Genomic DNA, 23463 nt, shown 5'->3' with positions numbered 1-23463 from the left:
AAATGCATTTAAGTAACGTGTTACATTATTTATTATTCATTTTTTAGCTACATGTTTGTCAGGTTGTTGCACTGTAAGAAATTCCTTCATTGATACTCGATCGTAGGTGTACATAATTTCATAACTATATGTATATAATATGTATATATTTGTTAATATATAAATATGTATATATAGCATGTATATATTTTAATATGCAATATTGTTTAAATGTCGACGTTTGTTGTTACACTATAACATTTGACTTAAATGATTGCTGACTAGACTAGTGCGTATTGAATCGGATCGCATTTAGAATTGGTTTTCTTTAAGTATGCAAGTCGCTTGGCTGCCATATAATTTCGCTTAGACATTTAAAGTATTTGTTTGGTGTTTGTTCTTTTTGGTTTTTCTTTTAACAATAGCTTGGATACCTAATCTCATTGTTATGCGGATTCAAGCTAACACAAAGGCATCTGCTATTATTTTATTTTTTTTTGTATAGTTACTATAATCTTGCTTTTAGAATACACATAATTTAGAATACAAATGTGAAAGTTTCGTACTTTGCTTTTATTGTGCGCTTTTTTAGAAAGTTCTTAATCATTGAGTTTGAAGTGTGTGTATTGAAAATTTAAATATTGCACGCCTTTTAACTATCTCTTTTTTTTTTTTTGATTTTGTTGCGATTGATGTTGCACATTTTGTTCGGTGCAGGTGTTTTTACTTTTTTTTTTTGGTATAACAAATACTTCAGAGTAACAAAAAAAGTGTGTTTTTCGTGTTTCAGTTAAATTAAAAATTATGTAGAAAAATGTACAGAGCTTTGTAATTACAGATAAAATACATTCACACTATATGTACTCATGTGTGTGTGTGTGGTTGTGAGTGTGGTTGTGTGTGTGGTTGTGTGTGTGTTTGTGTGTATGTGTGTGGGTGGCATAAATGCCTATTTTGCTGGATCCGATATCGGTCAGCGACGACGCTTCTGTCTTTTGTTGTTGTTTTTTTTAGTTGTTGTTAAATCATTGTGTTTGCAGCAGCGCGTTCCAATTACAAATCACTAGAAATAATACGGAGCTAATCGGGTGGGCATATCTAAAGCATTGTCTTTTTAGCACATGAAACGTTAGACATGCGCAATGGGCATTTGAAGCGTCTTCGCATCCCGATAGGATTTATCCTACACGTACTGATGATCCCCGGCCAGTCCATCGGCATCGGCACAGTCGGTGCGCAGCAGCGGTTCCTTCTCAATTGTCTGATGCACCTGCGCATCGTAGTCATAGTAATTCATCCAATCCACGCGACGCGGCTGCACTAAGCCAAAGCAATTGCAATCCAGAAAGTCAACTAAATTAAGTAGCGGTCCACGCGTAAATGGGCTGTGTCCACCCTTGGCCTGGAAGTGGCGATATCGACCACGATTCATGCGCTCGTTGGTAGTCATCCCCAAGCAAATCACTTGATACGTTTGGCAAACTGTCAGCAGTATGACCCAAGACATGTGCAATAGTGCATTACCCATGACCCAGCCCACCCAAGCATTGCAATTGCCAATAGCTCGCATGGCGGTAAGAAAATCTATCAAAATGAAATTAGTCATTTGTTACTAAAACGGAGACTTGGCAAATAAATAGCACACTTACCGTCAAAGTGCACATTACACTCGTTCACATAGAACTTGGAACCACCGTACAGCATCCAGACGCACATGATCAACAGCATCCAGAGAAATCCCATGAAGTAACTATGATTCTTGAGACCGATACAGTTTCCTACCCAGGGGCAGTGATGATCGAAACGTGCCACACAACGATCGCACACGGAGCAGTGCTTGGAGCGTATTGGCCGACGCACTAGGCAACCCGAACAGAAGGAAGCGGGCTCAAAGCCAATGCCACCCCGTTCCGACAGCTCAATAATCGTCTGCAAAGGAAACCCAACATTAAAATAGAATATGAAACAATAAGTCAACCAATTAAGTAATATACCTTGAATCGCTGCTCTCTGGTGGGGCGAATAATGCCCGGATCACCCTTCCAGGACTTGAGAAAACACACCCACAGCCCCAGCGAGCTGATTAGGAAGCACACAGTGGTCGCAAGCGACACAGCATCATCGATATACATAAGCCAGGTGACGTAGAACCAGGCCTTGGTGGCCAGATACACAGAGAGCGGCAGCAGCGCCATCAGATGCTCATCAAACAACGTTTTACCAATGGTATGGAATATGGCATACAGGCAGCCCAGCAGGAAAAATTTAATAATGTACAGCGTGTTAAGGGTAAAGACAATGCCGGCCAAATAGAATGCGGTAAACGGACAGGCGACCATGGCCCACCAGCGCAAGCGTTTATCATGGCGTAGTTTCGAGACGAGAGATCTGCGCTGCTGTGACGTGAGCGATGCATCCCTGATACGATCCAGTACCTTGGCACCAATCCAAATGGCGCCGGCTTGCGTCTCCAGCATCGAAAGCGGTGTCTCGGCGCGCAAATTCGGCACATCCAGGGAAGCTTTCGACTTAAGCACCAGCGTGGATATGGCGGTGGAATTGCGCGCCAGTATGGCCCAATGCAGCGCCGTGTTGCCGTGTGTGTAATCAACCATGGCAGGATTCGCGCCCAAAGTGAGCAGCAGGCGCACAGGATCCAGAGCACACACCTGGTAAGTTAAAGAAAAGAAATTTATACATAAATTAACACTTCTTTACAATAGTAGAATTCTTGCAAGTTATATTGATTAGGCTTATATATTTCTATAAAGTTTACCGAGCATCTGGTTTTAAAAGCTGTTTTGTTAAACACTGTAAGGTGTTCTATTACAAAGTTCAAGATTTGTTATATCAATGTCTAAAATTCTTACACTTCATTTGGATTTCAGTGGAGCATAAATTGAATGTATTTCTATTATGCTATACATTTCATATTCAGTGACTTTTGAAAGTTCTACTTGACGAGTGACCACTGTACAATGTTTCAAGACATCAAATTTGGCATAGAACGCAGGAAAATATATAAACGTACAGCCTTCTGTCCTATGATTTGCTTTATGTTTTATCGACAACTGTGGCAAAATCAAAATAAAATCACTTTTCAATTGTGGCACTTGGCTAAAAAATGTGAAGAGATTAGGGAAGTTTGCTGTCATATTTACTCACCTTCCAGGCGGCCCACATCAGGGCTGTCATACCGCCGCGATCCTGTAGATCAGGATCCACACCCTTGGCTATGAAGTAGGCCACCAAGGCGGTGTGAGCAAACTGTGCGGCAATGTGTATGCAGGAGCAGCCCTCCGCATCGCGTATGCGCGGATCTGCGCCCGCGGCCATCAGGAGAACAACGGCGCCCAGGTGACCCTGCCGTGTGGCCCAATGCAATGGAGTCGCATTTAGTTCACCGCCAACGGCGTCGACTGTGGCACCTTTTTCGAGGAAATATCTAATGATATCCCGTCGATTGTTAATAGCCGCCCAATGGAGCAAAGTAACCGTTTCACTGTCCGGCTGATTGACATCCCAGCCGGACTCGACCAGATCCCGAACACGTGCTATAGCACCGTACTGTGTGGCCTTAACGATATCAAAGCCACTGTAGTCAGGCTCCACGGGCGCTGTGGGTGGTTGTTGCGCTATCAGCGCTGCCTGACGATCGGTATCCGTTTGGCTGCCCGCACCGGGCACGCATGAGCCCGTCGTGGCCGCATTGCAGGCGCTTTGGTACATTTTTGCAGCGTTTTATTAATTATGTGATTGTGATTCACTTAACATCCCCCACAAACACACATACACACCCCCGCCAGGTAATAATGGTATTTGGCTGATATTCACAGGTCAAGCATTTTGCTGGTTATTATTGCCTGCAGCAGCCAATTGTTAACTGATTACTAAGAAACAAACATAGACGCACATTTAAGTTCTTAAGTATTTACACAATTATAACTTTTTAATGCGTTTTACATACGAAAATATCTGCTGGTGGTCGGTGTGACCGATTATAAGTACGACCAAAATACTCAACGCAGAAGACGCAGAAAATAATACCACAAATACATAAGAAATACCTCAAAAAGAAAATGTACTCAAATTAGGCATTTATTTGCAACGTTCTATTTTATATGCTGCATTGCAATTTTTCTATTTCAGCCTAACCAACCAAATTCTAATTTGCAAAAATTCAAACGCATTAAAATAAGGCAATTTCAAATCAGGCATACGAAATACTTTAAATGCCATAAGCTGTAGAACTGCCAACCTGTTTTAAGCAAACAGTTCCTGCCTGATTTCCCGCGTACTTGTCGCGTTGTTTTTGCGGCAAATAATTTGCGAATTGTTTTTATTTTAGTTGTTATATTTGTTTATATTATACAAGAAGGCCAGCATGGATGCCAAACGGAAGTTTAATGGCAATGGCCCAGCAAATGGACATTCTAAAAAGCCCAGGTAGAGTACTGACGATCATAAAAAATATTCCATTTAAATCTTGTGTGGAACGTGCAGAAAATACGACGACGACGACGATATGGGCGGTGGATTTGAAGCGGAACTGGCTACATTTGAGGCAATTGATGAGCTTGACCAATCACAGCTGCTTGGTGAGGGGCCCGAGAATCAACAAACCAGCGAACGCTGGTCACGCGCGCCGCCTCCCAAGCTAGACCCCGCCACAGACTGTTTAATCTTTCAGCAGCTGGATGTGGAGAACTATGTGGGGCAAGCTCTGCCGGGCATGCCTGGCGCACAACTAGGTCCTGTGCCCGTGGTCCGCATGTTTGGTGTCACAATGGAGGGCAACTCCGTATGCTGTCATGTGCACGGTTACTGTCCGTATTTCTATATAACTGCGCCACGCGACTTTGAACAGCGCCACTGCTCGGAGCTGCACGAGGCGCTCGACAAGAAGGTGATCGCCGACATGCGTGGCAACAAAGATAATGTACAAGAGGCAGTGCTAGCCGTGGAGCTGGTTCAGCGACTCAATATACATGGCTACCAGGGCGATGATAAGCAGACGTATATCAAGATTACGGTTACTATGCCACGTTTTGTGGCCGCCGCTTCGAGGCTGCTCAAGAAGGAGGTCATAATGAGCAACTTTGACTTCCAGGACTGTCGAGCCTTTGAAAATAATATCGACTTTGATATACGCTTCATGGTGGATACGCATGTGGTCGGTTGCAATTGGATTGAATTGCCGCCGGGTGTTTGGCGTCTACGTGGACACAACTCGAAGCCGGCGACCGAATCGCGCTGTCAAATAGAAGTGGACGTCGCCTATGATCAATTTATATCACATGAGCCGGAAGGCGAATGGTCCAAAGTGGCGCCCTTGCGTATACTAAGCTTTGACATTGAGTGTGCCGGACGTAAAGGCATCTTTCCGGAAGCCAAAATGGATCCGGTTATACAAATTGCCAATATGGTCATAAGACAGGGCGAATCGGAACCTTTCATTCGGAATGTTTTCACTTTAAAACAATGTGCGCCCATCATAGGCAGCCAGGTGCTGAGCTATGACCAGGAGACGCAGCTGCTGGACAAGTGGTCGGCCTTTGTGCGCGAAGTGGATCCCGACATACTTACTGGTTACAACATTAACAATTTCGACATACCCTACCTACTAAATCGTGCTGCCCATTTGAAGGTGAAAAACTTTGAATACTTGGGACGCATTAAGAATATACGTTCGGTTATCAAGGAGCAGATGCTGCAGTCCAAACAAATGGGCAGACGCGAGAATCAATATGTTAACTTCGAGGGACGTGTGCCTTTTGATTTGTTTCTCGTGCTGCTGCGTGATTACAAATTGCGCTCGTACACACTCAACGCTGTGAGCTATCATTTCTTGCAGGAGCAGAAGGAGGATGTGCATCATAGCATCATTACGGATCTACAAAATGGAGATGAACAGACCCGACGTCGTCTGGCCATGTACTGTTTAAAGGATGCGTATTTGCCGCTACGTTTGCTCGGCAAGCTGATGGCCATTGTTAATTACATGGAAATGGCGCGTGTGACGGGTGTGCCGCTTGAATCGCTGCTCACACGGGGACAGCAAATCAAAGTACTGAGTCAGCTGCTGCGGAAGGCCAAGACAAAGGGTTTTATAATGCCATCCTATACCTCGAGTGGGTCCGATGAGCAGTACGAGGGTGCCACGGTCATAGAGCCAAAAAGGGGATACTATGCGGATCCCATAAGCACACTCGATTTTGCCTCGCTATATCCGAGCATAATGATGGCCCATAATCTTTGTTACACCACATTGTTGCTGCCGGGCACAAAGGATAAGATGGGTCTGACCGATGACCAAGTGGAGCGCACGCCCGCCAATAATGTCTTTGTGAAGGCGGAATTGCGTCGCGGCCTATTGCCCGAAATTCTCGAGTCACTCTTGGCGGCACGAAAGCGTGCCAAAAATGATCTAAAAGTGGAAACGGATCCCTTCAAGCGTCAAGTACTGGATGGCCGGCAGCTGGCATTGAAAATCTCGGCAAATTCTGTGTATGGCTTCACTGGCGCCCAAGTGGGCAAATTACCATGCTTGGAAATCTCGGGCAGCGTCACCGCCTATGGACGCACCATGATTGAATTGACCAAAAACGAGGTTGAATCACACTATACACGCGCCAATGGCTATGAGAATGATGCAGTTGTTATTTACGGCGATACAGATTCGGTTATGGTTAACTTCGGCGTGAAGACACTGGAGCGCAGCATGGAGCTGGGCAGAGAGGCAGCCGATTTGGTTAGCTCCAAATTTGTGCGGCCCATCAAGTTGGAATTTGAAAAGGTCTACTATCCCTACCTGCTGATTAACAAGAAGCGCTATGCGGGCTTGTACTTTACCAAGCCCGATAAGTATGACAAAATGGATTGCAAGGGCATTGAGACAGTGCGTCGCGATAATTCGCCACTGGTGGCCAATCTAATGAATGCGTGTCTGCAAAAGCTGCTGATCGAACGCGATCCGGATGGCGCTGTTGATTATGCTAAACAAGTAATCGCTGATCTGTTATGCAATCGCATAGACATATCCCAGCTGGTCATTACCAAAGAGCTGGCCAAAACAGATTATGCCGCCAAGCAGGCGCATGTGGAGCTGGCGGCCAAAATGAAGAAACGCGATGCTGGCACAGCGCCCAAACTGGGCGATCGTGTGCCCTATGTCATTTGTGCTGCAGCTAAAAATACGCCGGCTTATCAAAAGGCTGAGGATCCGCTGTATGTACTGGAGAATAGTGTGCCCATCGATGCAAATTATTATTTGGAGCAGCAGCTGTCCAAGCCACTGCTGCGCATTTTTGAACCCATACTGGGCGATAAAGCGGAATCAGTGCTGCTTAAAGGCGAGCATACGCGTACGCGTACCGTGGTCACATCCAAGGTGGGCGGACTGGCGGGCTTTATGACCAAAAAGACTTCCTGTCTCGGCTGCAAATCGCTTATGCCCAAGGGCTATGAGCAGGCCTCGCTATGCCCACACTGTGAGCCAAAGATGAGCGAACTTTATCAAAAGGAGCTAGCTTCCAAGCGGGGCTTGGAGGAAACCTTTGCTCGCCTATGGACAGAATGCCAGCGTTGTCAGGGCTCGCTGCATGAGGAGGTAATCTGCTGTAATCGTGATTGTCCCATTTTCTATATGCGACAAAAGGTGCGCCTAGAACTGGACACACAGCAGAAGCGTGTGCTTCGCTTTGGACTGCCTGAATGGTAGCTGTTCCATATACACATTTTTGCATACATTATAAACCTATAATTTAATAATTATATTACTAGAAGTTATTACAAAGTTGTGTGTGTGTATGTGTTTGGATATTTGCGCAAGCGTTATAGATCTTCCAACTATCTCTGGGTGACACTTTGGACAATTTTACAAGGGGGCAGGCTCATCTAGGGTTTTCGGGGCGTGACTATTTTCGAGTTTGCAGCGTATTTGATAACCAGTCCATGGCCTGATCCAGGCCCTCGCCCTTGGTGGCCGATGTTTTAAATATTTGAAATGTGCGATTTTTTAGATTTTCCAATCCTAACGCATGATGTACCTCGGCCACGGTCATGCAACCCTCCATGTCCTGTTTATTGGCAAGCACAACGAGTATCGCGCCGGCGAGCTCCTCCTCGCGCAGCATGTACAACAGTTCATCCTTCGAAATGCCAATGCGGTCGCGGTCCGCCGAATCAACCACATAGATAATGGCATCTGTATTGCTGTAATAGCAACGCCAGTAAGGTCTAGAAAAAAAAATGTTTTTAAATATTTTTCCAGAAAGATTTGATCTATTTTTAGTCGATAGATTGTAAGGACGCGAGCACAGCATCTCTCACCTAATACTTGTCTGGCCGCCCAGATCCCAGACTTGGAACTTAAGGTTCTTGTATGTGACCTGCTCCACGTTGAAGCCAATTGTGGGTATCGTTGTAACCACCTCACCGACCTGCAGCCTGTACAGTATTGTTGTTTTGCCGGCACCGTCCAGGCCCAGAATTAAGATGCGCATCTCTCTGGATCCGAGCAGACCACGAAAATAGCTGAGCACCCCACCTGCAGTAAAAATAAAAAAAAAAATGAAATCAGAAAATTGATAGGTGGTGACTTTTATGACAGGCGCCAGACACGATAAACGAGAACCATGCAAAGGTTGGACCGTGCTACTACTGGGGTGCCTTACCTACCCATGATTAAAGCTCGATTGCAGCGTACTAATTGCCTCTAAATGCTTAAGTATTATTTAAAACTAACTATTTTATTTTGCCCTTTAAACGAATTCTGCTCTTGTTTTCACCAAATGACAAAAATTCTGCCATTCACAGGTGACGTAAACATGACGTGTCATAGCATGCGTTCAGCAGGCCAAAAATATTTTTATTCAATATAATTATTTAATTAAAATTATGCAGCAATGTTATTAAAATTAATGAAATTGTGCGGCCTATGATAAACTTTGTTTCTTCTTAACAACATTTTTGCAATAATTTATGTTAAGCTGAACGCAGCCAATTTTTGCCGGTGCATAGGGTTGCCACAGTTTTGAATTTGTTATACAGAGACGTCCGCCATTGTCGCGTCTATCGCCCAATAAAAAGTGTGAAAATCGGGGGACCTAAAACGTATTCAAATTGTGCAAATAGGTAAAATTTCGGTCTAAATATTGTGCAATATGGTGTCTGATAATATCACTGATATGTGTGTCGTGTAAAACAAGCGCAGCGAAGGCTTTTTACATGAGTTTTAAGGCATGTGCGAATAAAGTGTGTGTGCGGTGAGGAGGAGAGCAACAAAGCCAAATAACGATTACATATACAGTTTATATACATTTAAATGGACTTTGCGCAAAACTAAGAGCAATGAAATGCTGAAAACTAAGCAAAAATACTGTATTTTTATGTTTGCACAACTTTTTAGCTAACATTTATAGGGGCTGTCCTGTGCAAAACGAACTAATATAAAACGCAGCGAAATGGCCTCGCCCTCGCCGGCGAATAGTCCGATGCCGCCACCACAGGCACCCAGCCCTATGGCGCCACCCTCTCAAAGCCCTGCGCCCTCGCCACATAGTCCCTATCCGCACCAGCCACCCCAAGGACCGCCGCAGGGACCACCGCCTGGTGCACCGCACATGCAAGGACCACCCCCTCCGGGTCATCCAGCTGGACCATACGGCCATCCCATGCAACATGGACCGCCCGGGCAGGGTCCACCAGGCCATCATATGCCGCCGCATCATCAGGGCATGAGTATGCGCATAATTCAGTAGTTTTATAAACAAGTTTAATATCGGATTGTCCTATTTACAGCGCCGCATATGGGCATGCAAATGCCACCAGCTGGACCGAATATGTCGCCGATTGGCTATCAAACGCACGGCATGCCGCCCAATGTAAGTGCAGTAATTGGCTTATAAACTAAGTGAATGTGTAGTCCTTAATTTGAGCTGATTGCTCGATCAGTTGTATGATCTCCTGGGCAAGCGGTTCTGTGCCGGCGGCCACAAGGTTTGGCTTCATCAAATTAAACACGCTGCCATTTGTATTATGTACCACCCCGCCGGCTTCGCGCACCAGCAGCACTCCGGCAGCCACGTCCCATGGCTTTAGATAGTCCACGTGATAAGCATCCAGTGTGCCTTTTGCTACGTATGCCAGGGATAAGGCAGCACTTGCTAAGCATCGCGTGCTGTCCATGCATTTGTATGTTTTAGTTCGTGAATCATTGCTCATTTAATCATGGCTTACCCAGCAGCTACAGAGCCCAGTTTATAAGCACGTTTAAGGCATCTATCACGCAATGGAGCCACATTAACAAGAGTTATTTCGTGTCCTACCACCGCGCTGGACATCTGAAATATCACAATTCGTTAATAGACCCCTGTTTTTATGTGTCCATGTGGTATATAACAACCGTAGCCGCACTGGATACTTTAATGGGTTCGCCATTTAGAAAGGCGCCATGTCCTCTCCACGTCGAGTACAATTCATTTGCCGCTGGGTTGTAGATAATGCCCACCAGCAGCTGCTTATCAATGACCAAAGCAACCGAAATACCACAATGCGGAAGTCTGTGTATGTAATTTGTGGTGCCATCGATGGGATCAATGATCCATGTAGGTGCATCTGTCAGCTCCGGCAGCTGCTTCGTACCAGCCAACGCTTCTTCACCTATGAAAAGTGATTCAGGGAATGCTTTCAGTAGACCCTCGGTTAGCTTTTCTTCAATTTGACGGTCGTAAACGGTGACAAGGTCAAAAAAGGCCGCTTTCACCATAACCTCTTTATTTGTTTTATTGTAGCCCTCCCTAAATATGGGACCACATTTGATAACTAAGTCCAGAGCAACATCGTAGTACTCCTTGATCTTTGCGTCGCTTATATGGGCCATATCTATAGGTTTCCTAAAAGCCAAAATATATATATGTATTAATTTGTACATATTTGGCTGATCGTAAAGTGAGACTTACAAAAAGGCTTGCGGTCCGTTCAGCAACAAAGCGTAATGTTAATTTATCTACTTTTTTGATTACAAAGTTTCCAAAGCTTTTTATTCAAAGCTCTTTCTAACAAAGAGATAACAATTAAAGCCCAAATTAAGCTTTCTGTATGCATACTCTTAAATTATTTTAATTGCCGAGCTTTATTTGTTTCTATTTTTTTCCCTTATATATTTGTTAATTACGTTTGTGTTTTTGTTAAAACATTCTAAACTTCTCCGCTCCCCACCGAATGCTCTTGGTCCGCCTTGCGGAGCAGGTTTTCAATTTCTTTTCTCAACTCTTCGGTCCCAGCGCAAATTAAATCCGGTTTCATTATGTCAAAAGGTCCGCCAAAAGGATGTGTCACCACTCCTCCTGCCTCACGCACCAGTAATGAGCCAGCGGCACAGTCCCAAGGGTACATGTCCTCAATATAAAATGCATCCAAATTGCCAGCGGCCACCATGCATAGCTCATCCACCACACAGGAGTAGGCTAGCATGCTGATCACAGAATAACAACAAGATTATAGCATTTCAAGGTGGCACTATATTAGCTTACTTACCGCCTAGCATGCAATCCGACATGGTAGATGCGTTTGATATGCTTGTTGGCCACTTTGTGAACGTGCAGTAAAGACACCTCATAGGCAACATTGGCATCCCTCAGACGCTCACAATTGCTGACATGAATGGGTTTACCATTACAGAAGGCTCCCTGACCCAACTTCGCTGTGTAGAGCTTGCCCTGGGCTGGATTATTCATAATGCCCAGCACAATTTGCTTATTGATGGAGAGTCCTATCGAAACCGATACATGGGGTATCTGTTTAATGAAATTGGAGGTGCCATCGATGGGATCTATGATCCAGGTGGGCACATCTGTCAGCTCCTTAGACACATTGTTGTTCTTGGCTGTCTCCTCCTCACCAATAAACTTATGCTGCGGATATTTGGCCAGTATTTCGCCCATAAGATACTGCTCGATTTTGTTGTCATAGTCGGTGACCACATCATAAAATGCACCCTTAATGTCCACATTCTTCTCTTTACGCTCGTAGCCCTCGAGCAGAATTTCGCCCGCCCTTATGGCTAGCGGGTAGATAAAGTTATACAACTCCTCAATTTCCGTTGACATCTTTTTGCTGTATGCAAATGACAAATGATCTATGCAATCCGCGCAGTCGTTGTTAGCGTCTTGGTTCCAGCTGCCGACTGATCGGCGAGCGAAGCTCCAGCAATTTCAACAATCTCTCGCATTTGTTTACATTGAGCTTTGATTGCTGCACTGAACTGAAGATGAACTGAAAATTGAAATCAGTTGCTTGCTGCCTGCTCCAGCTTTATCTCGTTTAGTTTGACGACCACAAATAGAAGTTTCGTTATCTTTAACATACATGTGTCTATCGCATAGGGTAGTCGACAAATTGCGAGAAAAACGAAACCGGTTTCAATTGACAACTAAAAAGTCATCCACATATGATGCAATTTTTTAAAGTGTATTTGTAGAACGCGAGATATTATTTAAGTGTCTTTATCTAAAATATTTTTTATTATATTCTTTATCCATTCGGGATTAGTTTTCTTTGCTTAACAATAATTATTTGCCAAGTAAAACTTGAAATGTTTTCTTAACTTGAGCAGAGTCCACATATATTAATGAGATCCTTTAAATATGGGCTTATTTTTGTTACATTTTATTAGCAGCATAAAGTTTTGATTGCATTTTAGTATTTTCATATATTTACAAATTTACTTAAATGTATATTCCGTAATTTGATCGGCTTCTTCAATGAGACTCATCACATTCTTGGCCAGTTCATCTGTGCTGGCGCACACAAGATCCGGTTTCATCACATTAAATTTACCGCCTTTGGTATGATAAATGGTGCCACCCGCCTCCGTTAGTATTACGGCTCCGGCTGCAATATCCCACGGCTTTAGGTCTTCAACATGATACGTATCACACTGTCCAGTCGCCACATAGCACAAGGCCAGCGCACCGCTGCCAAAGCTGCGAGTACTGTTAAAAAACAATGGGAGTGCTTTTTCTAGTCTCTCGCACAATTAAAGCTCAATGTTGAACTCACGCGGTGGCATTTGAGCCCAACTTGTAAAGGCGTTTTACATTCTTGTCTCTCACGGCGGCGGCATGTATCAACGAGATTTCGTAGGCAACCACAGCTTGTTTGATCTGAAAAAAAAGCTTCAAAAATGAGAGAGCAACACAAAAAAAAAAGACTCGAAAACTTTTGTTTATGATTCGCGGGTGCAAGCAAACATTTAACGAAGTTGGACTATTTATACTTATACTGCGGTCTCTTTATCATCATGATTGTTGTGTTTTTTTTTTTGGAAATTATATAATGATAACCAGCCAGAACTTACCGTAGTCACTTTTGAGGTGTGTATGCGCTGGCCATTCAAGTAGGCGCCGTGACCCTTCCATGCCGAGAACAGCTCATTTGCCGGCGGATTGTATATAATGCCGACGACCAGTTCTTTGTTGATGGTCAGACCGACCGAAATGCAGCAATGTGGTATGCGATGTACAAAATTTGTGGTGCCATCAATGGGATCAATGATCCAGGTGGGCGCATCTGTTAATACGGCTTGCCGTTCAGTAGCTGCCGATTCCTCCTCGCCAATGATTAGGGATTCGGGAAAGGCTGTCTGCAGACCAGCCGTGAGGGCATCCTCGATCTGTTTGTCATAAACGGTGACCAAGTCATAAAAGTCTGCCTTAACCGTAAAATCCGCTTTGGGCTTTCTATAACCCTCCATCAGCATAGGACCACATTTCTGCACCAAATCCAGAGCAACCTCGTAATATTCCTTCAGTTTCGCCTCACTAATTGTGTTGTTGCTCATGTTTCTTGTTTTGGACTCGACAAACTGACGCTAACCAATGAATTTTAATATCTAATTTGAGTTGCGGCCATACAGCTTTAAAAAGCTTTTCCAAAGCTCTAGCATGCAAAAAACTTTGAACTTTGAAGAGTAGAGTCGTTCGAAAGGGGTACTGTCGCTTTATGATTGAGTCTGATCCAATTCGGGATGATAGTCAAGAAAAAATGATAAGGCTAATCTTTGACTTAATTACCATGTCTACATCTCCTTAAAGCTATAAAGCTGTTGTAACATTGATAAGATACGCACAATATTAATTTGTGTCACTTGATAAGAAATATTATTAATGCAAAGCAGAAAGCTATTTATAAAATAATTGCACAAAATCTTGCATTCAGGGTCTCTAAAATCAGTACAAATTTTAAATTAAACAAAAAAAAAATATAACAAATTTTTAGAATAGAAAGCAAACATCACTAAATGAAAAATTATAAAATATTTTATTACAAAAAAAAAAATATTTAAAATATGTTAACTTAAAGAAAATTACTTTGAGTTGGCTGATTTAACTGGAAGTTAAATTGCGTTAGGTGCTGCCAGTCTTTAAAATATTGCTAATATGGCAGCTCCACGCGTATGCCTTACGAGGTGGCAACACCAAATTTATACCAAAAGTATAATTTAAATTTTAAAAGAGTTTCGGTGTGCACTGTAGCTTATTTAATAGACATACTTATTTTTCTCATATATACAAAACTTGTTTATTGTCCACACCAAAAAAAAAAAACAGTTAATATGTATATTTAAGTATCCTCTTCGCCTCCCACAGACTTGGCTTGATCTGCCTTGCGTATTAGAGTTTCAATTTGCTTTCGTAATGCCTCTGTTCCGGCGCATATCAAGTCGGGCTTCATAATGTCGAAGGCGCCACCATACGGATGCGTAACAACGCCGCCAGCTTCACGTATAAGCAGATAGCCAGCGGCACAGTCCCAGGGATACATGTCCTCAATGTGAAAGGCATCCAAGTTGCCAGCGGCGACCATGCAAAGTGAATCCACTACAGCGGAATAGCCAAGCAAGCTAAGCAAAGAAATATTAAATAGAGTTTGATTTTCATGTGAATCAGTTAATTGTACGAACCGTCTCGCCTGAGAGCCCACATAGTATATGCGTTTGATGTGTTTTTTTCTAATCGTTGGCTCGTGCTGCAGACACACCTCATAGGCCACATTGGCATCGTTCAGACGCTCACAATTGCTGACATGAATGGGTTTACCATTACAGAAGGCTCCTTGACCCAACTTGGCTGTGTAGAGCTTGCCCTGGGCGGGATTGTTTACCACGCCCAGCACAATTTGCTTATTGATGGAGAGTCCTATCGAAACCGATACATGGGGTATCTGTTTAATGAAATTGGAGGTGCCATCGATGGGATCTATGATCCAGGTGGGCGCATCTGTCAGCTCCTTGGTTATGTTGTTGTTCTTGTGCGTATCCTCTTCGCCAATAAATTTGTGCTCTGGATAGCTTGCCAGTATGCTGGTCATGAGAAACTCCTCAATCTCATTATCGTATTCGGTGACAACGTTGTGGAATTCGTTGCGCTTCAATGCCACTGATTTTCCAGAATTTTGATAGCCTTCGAGTAGTATTTCACCTGCTTTTACAGCTAGCGGGTAGATGAACTTGTAAAGCTCCTCAATTGCCATTGTGCTTGTCATTGTTACTTTCGAGTCTAAAGATTCGGGCAGCGTTGTCAGCTGCCTTCGAGTAATGAATTCGCACTGAGCTATCGAACTGAATTTTTCACTCATCGTGACTGAGATAATTTCAAGTTTTGTGAGATGCAAAAAGCTTTTTCTTTAATTGTTTTGTAAATTAAAACCAAACATGCTATCTTTGCGGAGTCGACGGCTAAATACTCTTGCAAAAGGGTTAACACTGAGTAAAATAAGTTTATTTTTTAGAATTATAGAAGAGAATTTATTCGCTATGATCTAAATAAAAATAAAAGAAGATAATCAAATTTATCAAATATTAGATATAAGTAAAGGAAGGGATAACGCTGAAGTGGTCGTGTTATATATTGGATTAACTTGACAAATTGTCGCTCCACCCAATGTTTGGACTCTCATTTTATGTGAAACTTATATTATGCAGGGTCCGCCACAGCCTGGTCAGGGCCCGCCTGGTGGTCCACCTGGCGGTCCGCCCGAGCGTTCCGGCCAAGAGAATCTGCATGCCCTGCAACGGGCCATTGACTCGATGGAGGAGAAGGGACTGCAAGAGGATCCACGCTACTCGCAACTGCTGGCAATGCGCGCCACTTCCAAGCACCAGCATCTCAATGGCAATCAGGTTAATCTGCTGCGCACACAGATCACTGCCTACCGCATGCTGGCACGCAACAAACCCATTTCCATGCAGATGCAGCAGGCGTTGCAGGCGGCACAGCAGCAGCAACAGCAACAACCGCCGCCGCCCATCGGACCGCCGGGTATGCCGGGTGGACCGCCGCCGGGTGTGCCGCATGGGGGTCAGCAGCCTATGCAGCCCCAACAGCCGCCCTCGACAGGCACCCCGCCCCAGTGTTCTACGCCACCAGCTAGTCCATACGGCCCGCCAGTGCCTGGACAGAAAATGCAGCCAGCGCCGCCTCCGCATATGCAAGGGCAACCGTTGCAGCCCCAGCCGCCGCTGATCGGTGGCGCTCCTCCGCCGCCGCAGCAGCAACAACAACAGATGCAGCAGCAACAGCAGCAGCAGCAGCAACAGCAGCAACAACAACAAATGCAGCAGCAACAGCAACAACAACAGCAACAGCAGCCTCTGCAGCCCCCACCAGATCAGTTGCAGCATCAGCAGCACAATGGTGGTAAGCCGCTGGCCATGGGTGCAGCTGGGGGCCAGCCGTTGATACCAGCTTCACCTATGCAGGTGCAGGGCGTGCGTCCTGCGGCGCCAGGTCTGCCTGGTAATCAAGTTGCGCCACCGGGTCCGCCGAGACCAGGCGCACCGCCCGGACAGCAACAGCCAATGGCCAAACCAAACCGCGTGACCACCGTGGCCAAGCCGGTGGGTCTCGATCCTATCACGTTGCTGCAGGAACGCGAGAATCGCATAGCTGCACGCATATCGCTTCGCATGCAGGAGCTACAAAGGCTGCCGGCCACAATGTCTGAGGATCTGCGCCTTCAGGCGGCCATTGAGTTGCGTGCTCTGCGCGTTCTGAACTTTCAACGTCAGCTGCGCATGGAAATTGTACAATGCACACGACGCGACACAACGCTGGAGACTGCCATCAATATGAAGTTCTACAAGCGTACCAAGCGTCAAGGGCTGCGCGAGGCACGCGCCACCGAGAAGCTCGAGAAACAGCAGAAACTCGAAGCGGAACGGAAACGCAGACAGAAGCATCTTGAGTTCTTGTCTGCAGTGCTGCAGCATGGCAAGGATCTGCGTGAATATCATCGCAATAACAAGGTGGGTACAAATAGACCAGGAGAAGTTTTTCCCAAACACTAAATCTTAATTCGTACTGTGCAGGCTCAGCTGGCGCGGATGAACAAGTCCGTGATGAACTACCATGCGAATGCGGAACGTGAACAGAAGAAGGAACAGGAGCGCATCGAGAAAGAGCGTATGCGTCGCTTGATGGCCGAGGATGAGGAGGGTTACCGCAAACTGATCGATCAGAAGAAGGACAAGCGCTTGGCATTCCTGCTGTCCCAGACAGACGAGTACATTAGCAATCTCACACAGATGGTCAAGCAGCACAAGGACGACCAGATGAAGAAAAAGGAGGAGGAAGGCAAACGTCTGCAGCAGTACAAAAAGGAGCTGCTCATGACCGGCGAATACGTCAACATTGATGAGAGCAGCATTGCCGCCGATATGCGTGTCCATGTGGTGGAGCAATGCAGCGGCAAGAAGCTAACCGGTGATGATGCACCGATGCTTAAGCATTTACATCGCTGGCTGAACATGCATCCCGGCTGGGATTGGATAGACGATGACGATGACGAGAACGACGGTTCGCCAGAGAAGAAAGCGAAACCAAAGCTTGAGGAGCAGCCACAGTTGGAGCGTAATTCTAGCGCAGAGGGATCTGAAGACACAACAGACAAATCGGCGCAATCAGGTGATCCGGAAGCCAACGATTTGATTAACCAAGTCAAGGTCGAGGATGATGAATATCGTACTGAGGAGCAAACATACTACAGCATTGCGCACACTGTGCACGAGAAGGTCACAGAGCAGGCCGCTATTATGGTCAATGGCCAGCTGAAAGAGTATCAGTTGAAGGGTCTCGAATGGCTTGTCTCGCTGTATAACAACAATTTGAATGGCATTTTGGCCGATGAGATGGGTCTCGGCAAGACCATTCAGACCATTTCACTGGTCACCTATCTAATGGATCGCAAGAAGGTGATGGGTCCGTATTTAATCATTGTACCACTTTCCACACTTCCCAATTGGGTGCTGGAATTTGAGAAATGGGCGCCCTCCGTTGGCGTTGTCAGCTACAAAGGCAGTCCACAGGGTCGCCGTCTGCTCCAGAATCAAATGCGTGCCACCAAATTTAATGTGCTGCTAACCACTTACGAGTATGTGATCAAGGACAAGGCGGTGCTGGCCAAGATACAATGGAAGTACATGATCATCGACGAGGGTCATCGCATGAAGAATCATCATTGCAAATTGACGCAGGTGCTCAATACACATTACATAGCGCCTTATCGACTGCTACTCACGGGCACACCGCTGCAGAATAAGCTGCCCGAACTTTGGGCGCTGCTCAACTTTTTGCTACCTTCCATTTTCAAATCTTGCTCCACATTTGAGCAGTGGTTCAATGCGCCGTTTGCAACCACCGGCGAGAAAGTTGAACTGAATGAGGAGGAAACCATTTTGATTATTCGCCGCTTGCACAAGGTGCTGCGTCCGTTCCTGTTGCGCCGTCTCAAAAAGGAGGTCGAGCATCAGCTACCCGATAAGGTCGAGTACATCATCAAGTGCGACATGTCCGCACTGCAGCGCGTTCTCTACAAGCACATGCAGAGCAAGGGTGTCCTGCTTACCGATGGCTCCGAGAAGGGCAAGCATGGAAAGGGCGGCGCCAAGGCTTTAATGAACACCATCGTTCAGCTGCGCAAGCTATGCAATCATCCGTTCATGTTCCAGCACATCGAGGAGAAGTATTGCGATCATACTGGAGGGCATGGCGTAGTCTCAGGTAATTATTTAACCATTGTTAGTATGAGGTTCGGTTTTCAAAGTTAACATGATTTTTTTTTTTTTTGCAGGACCCGATCTTTATCGAGTGTCAGGTAAATTTGAGCTGTTGGATCGTATTTTGCCCAAACTGAAGGCAACGAATCATCGTGTGCTGCTCTTCTGTCAGATGACCCAGTGCATGACCATTATCGAGGATTATCTTAGTTGGCGCCAGTTTGGTTACCTGCGCCTGGATGGCACCACCAAGGCTGAGGATCGTGGCGAACTGCTGCGTAAATTTAATGCCAAGGGCTCCGATTATTTTGTCTTCTTGCTTTCCACACGCGCCGGTGGTCTCGGTTTGAATTTACAGACAGCCGACACAGTGGTCATCTTTGATTCTGACTGGAATCCGCATCAGGATCTGCAAGCGCAGGATCGTGCTCATCGTATCGGTCAGCGTAATGAGGTGCGTGTATTGCGTCTAATGACGGTCAATTCGGTGGAGGAGCGTATTTTGGCCGCGGCCCGATACAAGCTGAACATGGACGAGAAAGTCATTCAGGCGGGCATGTTCGATCAGAAATCCACGGGCAGCGAACGTCAGCAATTTTTGCAAACTATTTTGCATCAGGACGACAACGAGGAAGAGGAAGAGAATGAAGTGCCCGATGATGAGATGATTAACATGATGATAGCGCGCAGTGAGGAAGAAATTGAAATCTTCAAGAGAATGGATATTGAACGCAAGAAAGAGGATGAGGATATTCATCCGGGCCGAGACCGTCTAATTGATGAATCCGAGCTGCCCGACTGGCTAACGAAGGACGATGACGAGGTGGAGCGTTTCCACTACCAATATGATGAAGATACCATATTGGGTAAGTTAATTTTGTTTTGTATATATGCCGAGAACCATAATCTAATTATTTCGCTTGAACTTTCAGGTCGGGGATCACGACAGCGCAAGGAGGTTGACTACACGGACAGTCTGACCGAAAAGGAGTGGCTCAAGGCAATCGATGATGGCGCCGAGTTTGACGAAGAGGAGGAGGAGGATAACGACTCAAAGCGCAAGCGTCGCAAACGCAAGAACCGCAAAGATGAGTCGGATGACGATTCACTGATATTGAAGCGCAGACGCCGCCAGAATTTGGACAAACGCTCCAAGAAGCAAATGCACAAGATCATGAGCGCTGTCATCAAGCACACTCAGGATGGTCGCACGCTCTCAGAGCCATTTATGAAGCTTCCCTCGCGCCAGCGGTTGCCCGATTATTATGATATTATCAAGCGGCCGGTGGACATTAAGAAAATACTGCAACGCATCGAGGATTGCAAATACGCGGATCTCAATGAGCTCGAAAAGGACTTTATGCAGCTCTGTCAGAATGCGCAAATCTACAATGAGGAGGCATCACTCATTTATCTAGATTCCATGGCGTTGCAAAAAGTGTTTGTAAGCGCTAGGCAAAGAATAACGGCCGCTGCGGATGCGGCCGCTGTAGCTGCTGGCGACAACACGAGCGATGCTCACGGCAATGGCGGTGGCGGTGGTTCCGACAATTCGGACAATGATGACGATGAGGGCGATGATAACTCGGATGATGAGGAAATAGCCACCACCTCGGCGGCGGCAGTTAAAATGAAGCTTAAACTCAACAAATCACTGGCCAGTGCACCAGCCACGCCCACACAATCCTCAACAGCTGCCTCGGTGGCTAGCAGTGGCGCAGCGACCACATCCAAGAAGCAAACGCGTCGCAAGCGCGCCCAAAAGAAATATACCATATCGGATGATGATGACGATGATATGGACTAGCTGCCACTGGGCGTCATCTTCAAACGATTCGCTTTGGATACGTCCGACAGCGCCGAATGCAACTAATATTTAGTTTATTTTAAGTTCTTTTAGCCACCCAAATTCAGTTCGCAATACCCAATCCCGTTCTTAGCACTACCCCGAGATCCCAAGCTGCATCGCAATAATGAAACTTTATACAATTTTTCGCACATCAAAAATACAATGATATATTCATATATATTTAAAGAAAATACTTTTTAAATAAATCTACAGTCTGTCTTAAATCAATCAGACTGTCTTTTATAGAAAAGAAAAGCAAATCAAGAGTGTCGAATACACTAGAACAAACATAAAGAATATATGTTTAGGCTTTATGCCTATTTAGAGTACATTGTATTTTAATAAATGCAAAAAAAAAATCTATTGGAACTAAGCTATGGCCACCTACAACAAATAGTGAAAATATTCATCACAGAATTCGTGTATGGATGAGGCATATTCCTCATCACCGCTCTCACTACGCCGCACCGGAATTTTGTGCGCATTCGCATATAGATCCTCATCGATGTTGACATCGTCGGTTTCTGAAAAAATGAAATATGTATATTTAATTGATTGTCAATTGGCACAGAGAGAACAAGGTCTCGTAACTTAAGTATATAATATATAGCTGGAGATAAAGCGAGGGTGTTGAGGGGTTACATGGACATGGCTACAGAATAAACAATAATTATCTGTAATTTGAAAAAAATGACATAAATGCATAATTGAATTCTAGAATGATTTCAATTACATATTCAAGAGTTATCCAAGCGACACATACAAAACAAATAACAACATCGCCCCCCTATGCGATTCTCACCCGTATTACGAGTAGGTACGTATTTTCTTAAGTTAAATATAAGAATAAATATTAATGAAATTCAGACCTGGTTATCTCCTATATATGTGTAAACAATTTAACTTTCATAAGTTAAGGTTTAGTTTAAGTAAATGAAATCTAATAATATTATCTCTATCTTTATCTCGAGCAAAACCAACCAGAATTACAATAGATAAAGGCACTTTATTTACTTCTTAAATATTGGTTTGCAAATTGAGCAAACCTTAAACACGATAATGAGTGGGCTCTTAGGCATGATTACAAATTGATCGAGAATAATACAAAGGAAGTGTATATGATTAGTTCACAACAATTGCTTTTATTGACTTGTACTCGATAAATGTATAACCATGTTAAAGTGCCTCACACAAGCAGAGTAATAATGTGGCAAATGCTTTTATAAGTTCATATTTTGACATCTTGTATAATTTGTCGCTTAACTTACCTCTATATTTTTGCTTTCTGCCCAGGCGTAGTTTGGAGCTGGGCAGCACCGCCTCATCGCCCAGGTCCAGCTCGGGGTCCCTTGAGCACCTGGAATAACGCACGGGTGGAGCCAGAAACCAATACGATTGCATTATGTTATTCAAGCCGGGCATTTGACGCAGCTCATCGAGTTTTTGCGGCTGTTTTGAGAGCGCCTCAAATGCTCTCAGCTGGAGTGTAGCCGGCTGTGATGTGGAGTTAATCAGCCGTATGACAGACTTGGCAGCTGTGGAGCAGACCATGGGATAGATTTTGACATGCGGATCTGTTGGTATATTTGTGTAGGCAACACCCAGTGAACGGCGATTCAAATAGAACTCCAAGTGTCCACGCGTGCGGTCCAAATAGATGCCCACCAAGCAGCCCTGGGAAAACTTCTGGCCATAGGGCAACTGGTCCCCACAATGCTGAATTTTACCATTGTATGAATAGCCCCAAGATTGAGCATTGGTACCCAATGCAGAGACAAAGTGAAATTTAAATTGTTCCAGATTAACGCGGTCAGTGCCTATGCCAAACATCTAGAAAAGATTACGAGACAGAGAAAGAAATTGTAATAACTGGGACTATTATGTTTGCATTGACCTTTTTGTAAGCGCGCGACTCGAGAGGGGTACATGATTTGCTTATCAACTCAGCCACTCGGTTTCTGGCTACCAATGCTCCGATTTCCTCATGCCAAAACAGACAGACAGTGACAAGTGTGTCCCTGTTGTCTTATCTTTACAATGCAGCTTATCTCGCTGACTATTTTAATCCCTTAAGATGCATTTGCCGTGCTCTAGAACTTACCACATCTGTACCTGCCAGCGCTGTAATGACGCGCATCTCCCAGAAGTGCACTTTGTCCTGCTGCAGTGGCTGCTCTCCACGCACAATGGCCGTGCCCTGACTGTATGTGGGATGGAATATGATGTCTCTGCCTATGATTTGTGCGTCGGACTCTTCCACTTGGTGCCACTGCCACTGCACACCATTAGCACTGTCCTCGCCGCAGCGGCACTTCACCAAGTCGGGTATATGTCCCTTGTGGTTGGCTACATCGATGCAGCTGGGGAAACGGCAATCGCAGTATCCAGGGCAGCGTAGATCCTGATCTGTGCTTGGCAGCGGCAGCATTCTGATATGTGTTTATATAGTTAGTTTGATTGGCCTGGTTACGATCTACTCGCTGACGAGGTCGCAATACAACTGATTATCGATTTGGTGCTCAATATATTGCAGTTACAGCGGAGCGCTGTTTGTTTTGTTTACTTTTACTTTATAGTA

General features: G+C 45.0%; 9 protein-coding genes across 10 annotated transcripts; 2 read left to right on the top strand and 7 right to left on the bottom strand.

Annotated features, from left to right (window-relative positions):
- Nucleotides 1-939: 939 nt before the first annotated feature.
- Nucleotides 940-3988, bottom strand: Hip14 (palmitoyltransferase Hip14). Of its 2 annotated transcripts, XM_002047662.4 has the most exons (5): nucleotides 3947-3961; nucleotides 3145-3869; nucleotides 1974-2648; nucleotides 1629-1908; nucleotides 940-1563 (listed from the first exon to the last, which is right to left on the bottom strand). In XM_002047662.4, exons 2-5 carry the CDS (start codon nucleotides 3706-3708, stop codon nucleotides 1163-1165), a joined length of 1920 nt encoding a protein of 639 aa, XP_002047698.3. In that variant the 5' UTR covers nucleotides 3709-3869; nucleotides 3947-3961; the 3' UTR covers nucleotides 940-1162. The 2 variants fall into 2 exon arrangements, with proteins under 2 accessions (XP_002047698.3, XP_032290844.1); XM_032434953.2 differs by having other exon boundaries at nucleotides 3145-3988.
- Nucleotides 3989-4223: 235 nt separating this feature from the next.
- PolD1 (DNA polymerase delta) lies at nucleotides 4224-7774 on the top strand. Its single transcript, XM_002047661.4, has 2 exons — nucleotides 4224-4425; nucleotides 4483-7774. Exons 1-2 carry the CDS (start codon nucleotides 4364-4366, stop codon nucleotides 7697-7699), a joined length of 3279 nt encoding a protein of 1092 aa, XP_002047697.2. The 5' UTR covers nucleotides 4224-4363; the 3' UTR covers nucleotides 7700-7774.
- On the bottom strand, nucleotides 7724-8799 carry Arl1 (ADP ribosylation factor-like 1). Its single transcript, XM_002047660.4, has 3 exons — nucleotides 8659-8799; nucleotides 8311-8527; nucleotides 7724-8217 (listed from the first exon to the last, which is right to left on the bottom strand). The coding sequence occupies exons 1-3, from the start codon at nucleotides 8660-8662 to the stop codon at nucleotides 7896-7898; spliced, it is 543 nt and encodes a 180-aa protein (XP_002047696.1). The 5' UTR covers nucleotides 8663-8799; the 3' UTR covers nucleotides 7724-7895.
- A 186-nt stretch (nucleotides 8800-8985) lies between these two features.
- On the top strand, nucleotides 8986-21113 carry brm (ATP-dependent helicase brm). The gene is made up of 7 exons (XM_070207808.1): nucleotides 8986-9114; nucleotides 9389-9720; nucleotides 9781-9863; nucleotides 15965-17287; nucleotides 17351-19040; nucleotides 19111-19902; nucleotides 19969-21113. Exons 2-7 carry the CDS (start codon nucleotides 9444-9446, stop codon nucleotides 20841-20843), a joined length of 5040 nt encoding a protein of 1679 aa, XP_070063909.1. The 5' UTR covers nucleotides 8986-9114; nucleotides 9389-9443; the 3' UTR covers nucleotides 20844-21113.
- Nucleotides 9733-11089, bottom strand: LOC26531561 (inositol monophosphatase ttx-7). The gene is made up of 4 exons (XM_015176274.3): nucleotides 10941-11089; nucleotides 10385-10874; nucleotides 10219-10322; nucleotides 9733-10159 (listed from the first exon to the last, which is right to left on the bottom strand). The coding sequence occupies exons 2-4, from the start codon at nucleotides 10859-10861 to the stop codon at nucleotides 9889-9891; spliced, it is 852 nt and encodes a 283-aa protein (XP_015031760.1). The 5' UTR covers nucleotides 10862-10874; nucleotides 10941-11089; the 3' UTR covers nucleotides 9733-9888.
- LOC6622622 (inositol monophosphatase 1) lies at nucleotides 11085-12178 on the bottom strand. The gene is made up of 2 exons (XM_002047659.4): nucleotides 11518-12178; nucleotides 11085-11455 (listed from the first exon to the last, which is right to left on the bottom strand). Exons 1-2 carry the CDS (start codon nucleotides 12087-12089, stop codon nucleotides 11179-11181), a joined length of 849 nt encoding a protein of 282 aa, XP_002047695.2. The 5' UTR covers nucleotides 12090-12178; the 3' UTR covers nucleotides 11085-11178.
- Nucleotides 12626-13879, bottom strand: LOC6622665 (uncharacterized). Its single transcript, XM_002047658.4, has 3 exons — nucleotides 13340-13879; nucleotides 13042-13145; nucleotides 12626-12974 (listed from the first exon to the last, which is right to left on the bottom strand). Exons 1-3 carry the CDS (start codon nucleotides 13820-13822, stop codon nucleotides 12704-12706), a joined length of 858 nt encoding a protein of 285 aa, XP_002047694.1. The 5' UTR covers nucleotides 13823-13879; the 3' UTR covers nucleotides 12626-12703.
- Nucleotides 14543-15597, bottom strand: LOC6622703 (inositol monophosphatase 1). The gene is made up of 2 exons (XM_002047657.4): nucleotides 14945-15597; nucleotides 14543-14884 (listed from the first exon to the last, which is right to left on the bottom strand). The coding sequence occupies exons 1-2, from the start codon at nucleotides 15523-15525 to the stop codon at nucleotides 14605-14607; spliced, it is 861 nt and encodes a 286-aa protein (XP_002047693.2). The 5' UTR covers nucleotides 15526-15597; the 3' UTR covers nucleotides 14543-14604.
- LOC6622071 (SPRY domain-containing SOCS box protein 3) lies at nucleotides 20782-23456 on the bottom strand. Its single transcript, XM_002047655.4, has 3 exons — nucleotides 22987-23456; nucleotides 22154-22715; nucleotides 20782-21409 (listed from the first exon to the last, which is right to left on the bottom strand). Exons 1-3 carry the CDS (start codon nucleotides 23311-23313, stop codon nucleotides 21270-21272), a joined length of 1029 nt encoding a protein of 342 aa, XP_002047691.1. The 5' UTR covers nucleotides 23314-23456; the 3' UTR covers nucleotides 20782-21269.
- Nucleotides 23457-23463: the final 7 nt, after the last annotated feature.

Source organism: Drosophila virilis, chromosome 3 (assembly GCF_030788295.1).
Source record: "Drosophila virilis strain 15010-1051.87 chromosome 3, Dvir_AGI_RSII-ME, whole genome shotgun sequence".
Classification (NCBI taxonomy): Eukaryota; Metazoa; Arthropoda; class Insecta; order Diptera; family Drosophilidae; genus Drosophila; species Drosophila virilis.
This window is presented reverse-complemented; position numbering and strand designations above follow the sequence as displayed.

Coding starts and splice junctions, on each gene's coding strand:
- brm (XM_070207808.1), top strand. CDS start 9,444: ATGGCCTCGCCCTCGCCGGCGAATAGTCCGATGCCGCCACCACAGGCA. Junction 9,864..15,964: donor CGCACGGCATGCCGCCCAAT/GTAAGTGCAGTA, acceptor TATATTATGCAG/GGTCCGCCACAGCCTGGTCA. Junction 19,903..19,968: donor TGATGAAGATACCATATTGG/GTAAGTTAATTT, acceptor TTGAACTTTCAG/GTCGGGGATCACGACAGCGC.
- PolD1 (XM_002047661.4), top strand. CDS start 4,364: ATGGATGCCAAACGGAAGTTTAATGGCAATGGCCCAGCAAATGGACAT. Junction 4,426..4,482: donor GGACATTCTAAAAAGCCCAG/GTAGAGTACTGA, acceptor TGGAACGTGCAG/AAAATACGACGACGACGACG.
- LOC26531561 (XM_015176274.3), bottom strand. CDS start 10,861: ATGGCCCATATAAGCGACGCAAAGATCAAGGAGTACTACGATGTTGCT. Junction 10,323..10,384: donor AAGTATCCAGTGCGGCTACG/GTTGTTATATAC, acceptor GTGATATTTCAG/ATGTCCAGCGCGGTGGTAGG. Junction 10,160..10,218: donor CTGGGCTCTGTAGCTGCTGG/GTAAGCCATGAT, acceptor ATGCATGGACAG/CACGCGATGCTTAGCAAGTG.
- Arl1 (XM_002047660.4), bottom strand. Junction 8,218..8,310: donor GGCGGCCAGACAAGTATTAG/GTGAGAGATGCT, acceptor TTTTTTTTCTAG/ACCTTACTGGCGTTGCTATT.
- LOC6622703 (XM_002047657.4), bottom strand. CDS start 15,525: ATGACAAGCACAATGGCAATTGAGGAGCTTTACAAGTTCATCTACCCG. Junction 14,885..14,944: donor GTGGGCTCTCAGGCGAGACG/GTTCGTACAATT, acceptor TTCTTTGCTTAG/CTTGCTTGGCTATTCCGCTG.
- LOC6622622 (XM_002047659.4), bottom strand. CDS start 12,089: ATGTCAACGGAAATTGAGGAGTTGTATAACTTTATCTACCCGCTAGCC. Junction 11,456..11,517: donor GTCGGATTGCATGCTAGGCG/GTAAGTAAGCTA, acceptor TTCTGTGATCAG/CATGCTAGCCTACTCCTGTG.
- LOC6622665 (XM_002047658.4), bottom strand. CDS start 13,822: ATGAGCAACAACACAATTAGTGAGGCGAAACTGAAGGAATATTACGAG. Junction 13,146..13,339: donor ACACCTCAAAAGTGACTACG/GTAAGTTCTGGC, acceptor CTTTTTTTTCAG/ATCAAACAAGCTGTGGTTGC. Junction 12,975..13,041: donor TTGGGCTCAAATGCCACCGC/GTGAGTTCAACA, acceptor GTTTTTTAACAG/TACTCGCAGCTTTGGCAGCG.
- Hip14 (XM_032434953.2), bottom strand. CDS start 3,708: ATGTACCAAAGCGCCTGCAATGCGGCCACGACGGGCTCATGCGTGCCC. Junction 2,649..3,144: donor TGATGTGGGCCGCCTGGAAG/GTGAGTAAATAT, acceptor TTAACTTACCAG/GTGTGTGCTCTGGATCCTGT. Junction 1,564..1,628: donor GTGTAATGTGCACTTTGACG/GTAAGTGTGCTA, acceptor TCATTTTGATAG/ATTTTCTTACCGCCATGCGA.
- LOC6622071 (XM_002047655.4), bottom strand. CDS start 23,313: ATGCTGCCGCTGCCAAGCACAGATCAGGATCTACGCTGCCCTGGATAC. Junction 22,716..22,986: donor CGCTGGCAGGTACAGATGTG/GTAAGTTCTAGA, acceptor AATCTTTTCTAG/ATGTTTGGCATAGGCACTGA. Junction 21,410..22,153: donor CAGAAAGCAAAAATATAGAG/GTAAGTTAAGCG, acceptor TCATTTTTTCAG/AAACCGACGATGTCAACATC.